The 9716-nt window shown below is 30.9% G+C and overlaps 2 protein-coding genes across 2 annotated transcripts; one reads left to right on the top strand and one right to left on the bottom strand.

Moving 5' to 3' along the window:
- The first annotated feature begins 1294 nt into the window (after window positions 1-1294).
- Window positions 1295-3191, top strand: LOC108328495 (protein NODULATION SIGNALING PATHWAY 2). The gene has a single exon (XM_017562368.2). It carries the CDS (start codon window positions 1367-1369, stop codon window positions 3056-3058), a length of 1692 nt encoding a protein of 563 aa, XP_017417857.1. The 5' UTR covers window positions 1295-1366; the 3' UTR covers window positions 3059-3191.
- Window positions 3192-4079: 888 nt separating this feature from the next.
- Window positions 4080-6235, bottom strand: LOC108328805 (gamma-interferon-responsive lysosomal thiol protein). The gene is made up of 5 exons (XM_017562694.2): window positions 5879-6235; window positions 5228-5293; window positions 4973-5113; window positions 4448-4528; window positions 4080-4297 (listed from the first exon to the last, which is right to left on the bottom strand). The coding sequence occupies exons 1-5, from the start codon at window positions 6191-6193 to the stop codon at window positions 4208-4210; spliced, it is 693 nt and encodes a 230-aa protein (XP_017418183.1). The 5' UTR covers window positions 6194-6235; the 3' UTR covers window positions 4080-4207.
- Between the last annotated feature and the right edge of the window lie 3481 nt (window positions 6236-9716).

Here is a 9716-nt window from a genome sequence, read left to right as displayed (position 1 = left end):
GGGTGCATGCAGAAGTGGCGTGAACTTTTGAAAACCCAGAATTTTACTCCTATCGTCATTAGCGAACGACCAACCTCCTGCTGCCACCTGTTTTCCACTCTCTGATTTCCAGCTCTCTTCCTTGACATTTGGCTTCCACTCAAATGAGGTTTTTAGTGGATTTTAAATGGATTCTGACAAAAAGTTGATATACACAAACAATATGAAATTTAAAAAAGGAAATATATCCAAATTCTTGTCAAAAGAAAAATTTTAGAATAAAAGAAAATAATGAGAGATAAGAAATGAAATTAGTAGATGAAAAATATGAAAATAAAAATAACTAATTATTCTTTTTTTTTCTAAACAAAATTATGATTTATTAAAAAAAATTAACTCATTAAATATAATTTTTAATACTAATAAAAATTAACAAATACTTATGACAATTTAATTAAATTTTATTTTCAAACATAAAATTACAATTAACTTAGTAAAGGTATATTAGTATTTGTTTTTATTTTCTTTTCTTTTTCCTAAACATAATTTTATAATTAATTCAATAGAGTTATATTAATATTTAATTTTTTTCTTAAATATTATTCTATAATCAATTTAAATATTAATACTAAAAAAAATTAAGACATTCTTTTAAAGCCTAAAACAAGTGCCTGTTATACTTTGAGCGGAGCCACCTTCCATGGAGTAATTAAACTCTAATTTTGTTTGTATTGGTTTGGAAAGCACCTTTGTAATGAGTAATTAGGATAACACGTGTGAGTGAATGAAGGATCCTTCCCACATGACGCGTGTACATGAAATTTCGGAAGTGAAATTTCCTTGTCATTGAAGTTGAATTTGATGATGAACTGATGCGTAATTAGGTTGAAAAGACATGAACTATTAACTAATCAATTATTTAATTGTAATATAGAATAGTGATAACACCGGTAATTGTGGTACCCATTTAGTTCAAGCTTCCTTCGATGCTGCCAAAGCAGGAAATACACTTTTCATGGCAACCTTGAAGGAATAAAACTCTGCAAAAAACTGCTTCAAAATTTTTCGTCATTTTCAATTCCTAATCAATAATACTGTTTTCTTTAAAAGCATATCCAAGGCTTGGTGGTGGGTAAGTTTGACAGGAATGCAAAATTTGAAATAATATATTCATTGATGATGTATAATTTAAGAGACTATTTTAATGCCTCATTAAAATATAATTCATGTTATTTTAATCATGGAAATTTGGCTGAAACTGAGGGAAAACAACCTTTTTCTAATATTTGTTTCTATAAATAGTCAAACATTCACACTCATCAAACCCTACCTACTCCAAAACAAGACTTTTCCTTTTACAGTGTGGGAAACTTGAATAGAAAAGATAATGCAGCAAGAGGATATGCAGTCACCATGGTCATTCTTTGAAGGCATGAACTCAACTTTTGAATCAGGTGTTGAGTCCTTGGGTTTCACTGTGTATGACCATGTTGCTGATTGTGGATCCTATGGCTTCACTGTGGATGACCATGTTGCTGATTATGGAGCCTATGGTTTTGCTGTGGATGATGACCATGTTGATGACTGTGGACTCAATACACTGTTGAGCACTCTAGAGGATTCCACTTCTGAAATTTCCTCCATACCCTTTTCTTCATCCTCTTTATTTTTCTCCAATGATCATGTTCACACCCAATACCCAATCAATGAAGAAACCCTGCAACTTCCATCACTCATGGAATTTGATGATTTTGATTCCATTATGGATACTGAAATTGCTAGTATTCAAGGTCATGGATACATATGGGAGAGCGAAGGGAGCTTCTTCCCTCCACAGAATTTGTCAAGTGAGGTGGAAAATGCTTGGAGTCCTACCCCATCTGTGAGGTCAGAGTTGTCCACAAATCAAGCATCACCATTGACTTTACCTCACCAAAACATGGAAATTGAAAACCAAGTGAGTCTTCCACACTTGCTAGAGGCACACGGAGAGGCCTTGGAGCAAGGACAAAAATCACTGGCAGAAGTGATTTTGAGGTGCATGAGCCAGAAAGCTAGTCCACTAGGTGAGTCTCTAGAACGCCTTGTATTCTACTTGTCTCAGAGCATGACCAATCATGGAGACTATCTCAAAGGTGAGGCCTTCAAGAACTATGAGGCTGCTTTGAGGGCACTCTATCAAGGTCTCCCAGTTGGGAAAGTCGCTCACTTTGCAGCTGTTTCTGCAATTCTTGAAGCCATGCCACAAGACTGTAATAGTGTACACATAGTGGACTCTTGTGTTGGACATGGGTTTCAATGGGTTCCAATGATTGAGGCTATTGCACACATGAACAAAACAGTGAAACTGACATCGATTAAATGGGATGATGATGGTGAGGGTCTTGAATGTTTTTCAACTCCATCAAATTTTGAGGAAACTAAAAGGCAGCTCTGTGAGTATGCCAAATCCTGTGGTTTGAAGCTGAAGGTAGAGGAGAAAGGAGTGAAGGAACTTGTTGCTGAGATTAAGAAAATGAACAAAAGGGGTGGGAGGGGTGAGTTTTTGGCCTTCAATTCGATGATTGATCTTCCACATATGGGAAGAGAAAGTAGCAGAAAACAAGCCTTAGAGTTTGTAAGGGTAGCTGAAGATTTGATCAACACCTCTGGCAATAGGGGGATTATAACTTTTGGGGATGGAAGTGCTTATGAGAAAGTGAAAAACAACTTGAATTTCAGGTCATTCTTTAAAGCACATTTGGAGCATTACCAAGCCTTGTTAGAAGCAATTGAATCACATTTCCCAACTCGTTTCTCAGAAGCAAGAATTGCCATGGAGCAACTGTTTTTGCAACCTTGTATTTCCTCTCTTGATTGGTTACAAACATGGGAGGAGATGCACAGTGGTGACCCTCTTGAGGCTGAGATTAGCTTTAAGGGTTGCCAATTGAGCAAAAATATTTTGATGGAAATCAGAGAAGTGTTGGGAGGAAGTGAAGGCTCATATCAAGCAAGAATCGAAGGACAAAATCACAATGAACTGGTTTTGGAGTACAAAGGAACTCAACTGTTAAGATTTTCAACTTGGAAAAACTAAAGCCATAGTGTCTCATATCAGATTTTAGTAGTCATTATAATTTGATTTGTACAGATTCCTGTTTATATGTTGTATCTCCAAGAATTATATACAGATGTTTATTCTTTTTTACACAATATATATACTTGCACTTTGATTAAACAGAGGGGATAAAAACAGTAACAGGATGAGAGATTTTGCTTCTGGATTATATTTGATATTTTGATATTTTTCTAAAGGAATTGGGTTAATAATATTATATGTATGTATATTCTGGTTTGATAAATTAAAAACGTAAATGCCCCTGTTTTTAATAAAATGCAATGGATATGTTCTAAAGTTTCATTTTTAAATGTTTATACTTCAGATTTTCTGAAATATTGCCGGAGAAAGAGAAGACCTAAACTTGTGACAAATGATTTTATCTTTAACTGCAAGGATGCCTTAAAGTTTATAAGTATCATCTGGAACCAACTTCTTATTATTTTATACAAGTTTAATTAATAATTTGCATGCTTAGCTAACGTAAATAATTGACAGCGACAGCTCTTTCAAATATAATGTTTAAATTAATTATTAAAATAATAATTTTACTAGATTATATATATATATATATATATATATATATATATATATATATATCACAATTCACAATGTAAATATATTATAACTAGATTCCTGTTTTATACTAACAAAATACTATTTAGCCTTCCATCTCTGAAGTTTTTTTTTAAGAAAACAAGGGGCACAGGGGGTGAAATTAAACCAATAATCTATAACTCGTATAGGTGAAATTATATCATTTTAGCTATTAATTATATGTATAAGTATTTATTGTTATAATTAGTTATAATATGGAAGTTAAATTTTGTTATGTTTACCATATTTTAAGATGATTAATTTATTTTACGCGATAAAAATAAATATTTACAGTTAAAGTATGTAAAATAAGTATTGTCATAAAGGAGTTGAAATTAAGGTTTTTTATTTTTCAAAAACGGTCTAATATTGTCTTCTTTAAATTGAACATGATGATGAAAATGAGTGTGTTCTGTATTATGATTATCAATGTTAACTGGTATCAAGCATATGCAGCATTGATTACACAAGGTTGCGTGCTTTTTCTGAAGAGCTCTCAGCAAAATGTTGTTCTTCTAGCGCTTATAAAACTTATTTCCAAATGAAGGTTGCATTGCATGCAGCTGGAACAGGAGTGCCTCTGTAAGCCTCACAAACATATCGTGTAAAATTTTCATATACCTGAAGTAACACAAATGATAACAGTCTTCACTCTTTATTTATGAGTATCTTCAAAAAAATATGGAAAACTTACTACTGATATGTGTGTCAGTATGAATAGATATCGACAATATTTTCAAGTAGAGGAGAGAAGTGAAAAAAAGAACAAACCTTTCCGATTGATTCATCGTTTACCATCACTAATGGTAGAGATTTGAGGGGTGCAGTTTCGTTAATATATTTTTTTCCAATCTGTATAACAGTTAAAGTTCTATGTTAAATATAAAACATAGTCCATAATGTAGAAATTCAATTAATGAGGTTAATAATTTTTCATATAACTATGATACTATGTATAGTTTGTTAAGAAGTGAATTTTAATTCTAACTTAATCTCACTAAATTGATGAGGTTTGCACTCAGTTATATACTATAAATTGGTCTTATTTCTAGTCAACGTGGGACTTCGAACACACTCCTCACACACACACATATATATATATATATATATATATCAAGCGTGAGATTAGATATTAATGGATAGTCCACGTATGGAAGAACATGCTCAACAAACAAGCTGACTCTATATTATGTTAAGAAGTAGACTTTAAACTAACTATATTAATAAATTCACTACCATAGCAAAAACAAAAAGGTCCTTGTTACTTATAGTTATATGAATGTAGAGTAAAATAACCTCTGTGCCATTTCCTCTGGTATAACAGTTCAGAACAGGTTCCTTAGGCAAGTCCAATTGGCTGAAACAGTCTTTCCAATTCTTGTGCCTTCCCTCAATTGCCAGAAACTCAAAGCAGTAGATAAGAGCATAATGTTTGCTCTGCACATAAAATGAAGGCAGATATCAGAGTTTTTGTATGAAAAATTTATGTTAACAACCTCTGAGGTCAGGTTGCTTAGTTCTATAAAGAACTGGGAAAGACACATCACTTACCACATCATTCCAAACATTGAGGGCACAAGTCTCCACTGAATTTAGCTCACATTCATCTGGTCCATTCTGCAGTTTATAATGGAAGATAATCATCAAATATACCACATTAGTCATCTCATTCACAAGCATTTCTCCCTTTTCTCCTCTTATCATTCTCATGATTGTAAACCAAAACTACACACCCTTTTGTTAGAAATATGAATTCTCTTTTTCAAATATTCTCCACTGATATGGTTTGTGCATGTATCACACAACTCTTTAGATGGGGAAATTCAGCTAAAATGTTGATACGAACTCAATCACATTAAACCCTCTTTTCCCCAATTGAGCCATTGTACTGAAAAAATAAAAGATAAACCAAAGTCCTAGCAACTGGGAGGAATAAATACTGTACAATTTTAATGTTTTATTATTTATTTATTTATCAGAAATGCATGACTTTACATTTTCAATCACCAAAACTCGGAAGCAATTGGCTAACTCCCTGAATTTTCTCAGACCCTTTAGCTTGCTAACCACCATAATTGCAGAAATTTTTGTAATACAATGCATGACATCAAATCAGCAAACTTTTATCACAAGAACAATCTTACACAGTCAAATTCTAATTCTTTCAAGCACAACAAAGATAACATATGAATAGAATAAAACCTGACATATTATAGATTGGTTGGTCTTATTAACATAAGCATTGGCCCAAGGTACTAGCTGGAGGTTGATAATGTTGATGAGATCGCTGTGGAAAATCTCCTCCAGATTCTTCACAATGAAAGTTGCACAAGGTTGGCTTAGGCTTGCATAGTAAACTGAAAGATTAACTTTCTGAGAAGCAAAGGGTGCAACTTCAGCACTACCACCATGTAAACCAGAAGCGTAATATGAAGCAGCATCAGATTTATTATTATTGATGAAAAGGAAAGGGACTAATCTCAGTACAGAGATGATGCCTAGTTTTGGAGAAACCATTTTTTTGGTTCAGGCTCTGCAAACCTCAGTGCAGTGTTTCTGTTTCTGCTGATGCTTCTCATTCACTCTAATAAATGTCATTCATGTATCATAAAAGCTAAATATATTTGTTCATTCATTCGTGTTAAACAAAAGTATCAGACATATCTTAATCACTAAAACAATGCTGGTGTTTAGTTTTCTCACAATATGAATATTTCGGTTAATAGTAGTAATAAAATAACATACAAAATTTTTATGATGAATAAAATATAATCTATTGGGTTAAACAACTAAAATTAAAAAAATTTACTTTCAAAATAATGTTTTTAAAACGATTGAGAGAGAGTATTTATAGAAAAGGTAGCTAGTTATTGACTTAGGGTAGCATTAATGGTTGTTTAGTAGTACATTGAGTTTCTTTGTTTGTGTATGGCTTTGAAACTAATTTTAAGTTGATTAAATAAAACTAATTTCAATTATATATATATATATATATATATATATATATATATATATATATATATATATAATAATTTGATATATAAATTACAAAACATATATATTAAAAAAAATATTACTTTTATTTTCTTAGAATGTAATTATTATTTTATAAAATAGATATGTTCATGAATTTATGATTTAATTAGTTTAACTTGATTTAGGAAATAAGATAAAGACTGGTGAAAAGTGGTTGAATTTAATTTTGGTAACTTTTGTGTGTGTCTGATTTGATTTATTTTGGTTTGTTTTCAATTTACTATATACTATGTTTATTTTTATTATCTTATCCCTAAACCTAAACATTAGAGGTTTTTTGTTGCCATATATTGATCAGTGAATTTTAAATTTTTGTGTGCAGGCTAATAATCCTCTTATTTGTTTATTTCCCTAACTATTTGTGCAAGTACAAGATAAATTCAAATGTTAAAGGAAAAAAAAAACAATGATTTGTACTATGACGTGTTAGTTTTTAATTAAATGATTCACTATAAATAATTAAACGATTAATTTTACAAAAATAGGAAAACAAGTGTACAGCTATTTTAAAGTTGGCATAGTTGCTGTGAATGATTCCTTTGCCTACTTCCAACGCTCTGTCCTAACTCTTCTTCATCTTATCTTACCAACTCTTATGTTTTGCTTTTCACTTTATTTAAAAGAAAAATAATTAATATTCCAACTCAATTATATTGATATATCAGATATTGTCAATTTTAAAATTTAGAGTTTTTGTTGTGATTTCATTTTGAAAAAATATTATGAAAGATTAAGTATAACATATTTAAATTATCTTTATTTTTAACTTTTAAGAAATGTAAGATTATTATATATTAAAATAAATCTTAATATCATGTTTTAGAAAGAAGGACAAATTATCTTTGAAATAATTTCCTTTTTATTTTTATTTTTTAATTCTTAACATTTTTTTATATAGTTTATACAAGCGAAAGCAGTGGAAATTAAAAAAAAAATAAAGATAAAAGAGAGAAAAAAATGTGTACCAAATGAATTTTATATGTGATATATTAAGTAACCATTAAATTAAATAAATGGAAAATGATAGACGGCGTTCATCGCATTATTACACATGAATAATATATTATTTGGTTCAAATAATTTTGTGTTTATTTCTCCATGAGACAACTTCTTTCCTTCACGTTTATACATTTATCTTTGCATTTAAATACATCGTATAAAATTATTTTTCTCTTTATTTATTTTTTTGGCTTAATATATCATTTGGTCTCTCCTTAGTTTGAGGGGTTGTGTTCAAAGTCGTCCTATTTTTTTTCAAAAGTTTACTATTGTCTCATATTTTGCTAAAAACGGTTCAAGTTAATCCTTTTGACTTATGGCGTTAAAAACATAACGGTGCAATTGCCTTCGTGGTCAAATGTGAATGATGTGTACAATTTTTACAATACTTAGCATATATTTTAAGGCGTAAATTTTAAAATAAAATTGAATGTCGTGAAAAAGGTTTAAGTGAGGGTTAAATGAAATAACAATTAGGTTAGAATCCATTCGCGATTTGGAGTTGAAGAATGTGGTGAAACTAGTTTTCAATTTGGGTTCATGGTTCGTCGAAGGTGCAATTTGAAGAATCCCGCCCACCAAAACCACAACGCGTTTCAAAATTCATAATCTCTCTTTCTTCATTCGATTTCCAATTCAACCACAAGAAAAGAGAGAAGGAAACCTACCGCACCCACCTCCATGTTCTTTGTGTGAGGCCACGACAACATCACCTTCCCCCACGACTGCACTTCCCTCGCCTCGCCTCGTCTTTGCTGCATCTTTTCCAAGGCACGTCGTTGGCCAGGAGATCCACCAACATTACCACCGACCCTTTTTCTCAATTATTATTCAACCTTCTTCCTCCTCTCTAAATGAGTTTTTTTCTAGTTATGGGTGTTTGAGGTGAAGAATAAGACAACGATGGGTGAAATGTTGAGAGAGAGAATGAAGTTTCTGATTTGTTGTGAATTGCAAATTGACAATTAGGGTTTCTGATTTTGCACATGATTTTGTGAATTGCGGATCGGGATTCTGATTTTGGAAATTGCAATTGGGGTTTCTGATTTTACATATGATTTTGCATAAACTCTAATTTTTTATTTTTACCCAATAATTTCAACTTTTAACATTTCGACATAAATTGTCAAGTTAATTCACTTCACATTGCCACACAATCAATAAGTGCACAAGTCATTCACATTTGGCCACGGAGGCAATTACACCATTATGTTTTTAACGCCGTAAGCCAAAAAGACCAACTTGAACCATTATTAACAAAATATGGGACAATAATGAACTTTAGAAAAAGGTAGGACAACTTTGAACACAACGCTCCAAACTAGGAATCAAATGATGTATTAAACCTTATTTTTTTCATCTTCTTTCTAGTTCACGATCTCTTTCTTCTTTTTTCTTTCTTTACTATTATCATTCATCTCGTCTTCTTCCTCCACCTTCATTGACTCACTTTCCTTAACGTCCATCTCTACCTTATAAATTGAATAATTCAAAATATAAATTTTGTATTTAAAATTATACAATTTAAAATGTATTTTTTATTTTTTATTTTAAAATATATAATTTAGAACGTATTTTTTATTTTATATTATAGAACGTTCAATTTAAAATACAAAATTTGTATTTTAATGTGAAATATAATTTTTGTATTTCAAAATACAAATTTGCGTTACTGTAAAAATAGTTTAAAATTGTATATTCTTAAAGTTAAAATAAAAAGAAAAAAAATTAAAATTTGTAAATGTACGAGAAGAGGCAAAGAAGAAATTATGAACGGGAGGAAGAAGTCGCGTCTCTTTGTAGTAGAAATAGTATCATCAAATGCAAATAAGAGTTCGAAATTTGAAATACGTATTTTATCAAAGAAGGATGTGAATCAAGTCATAACAAAACCATAATGCAAATTCCAATAGATACACATTATATTATATTATGTACTAACTTCAACGTCCAACCATTGAATATCAACGTCCAACCATTGAATATCAACGTTAAAAAAGATTTG

This window comes from Vigna angularis, chromosome 2, assembly GCF_016808095.1.
Source record: "Vigna angularis cultivar LongXiaoDou No.4 chromosome 2, ASM1680809v1, whole genome shotgun sequence".
In the NCBI taxonomy this organism is placed as follows: Eukaryota; Viridiplantae; Streptophyta; class Magnoliopsida; order Fabales; family Fabaceae; genus Vigna; species Vigna angularis.
The sequence above is the reverse complement of the archived record's forward strand: the minus strand, read 5'-3'. Positions and strand labels throughout refer to the sequence as shown.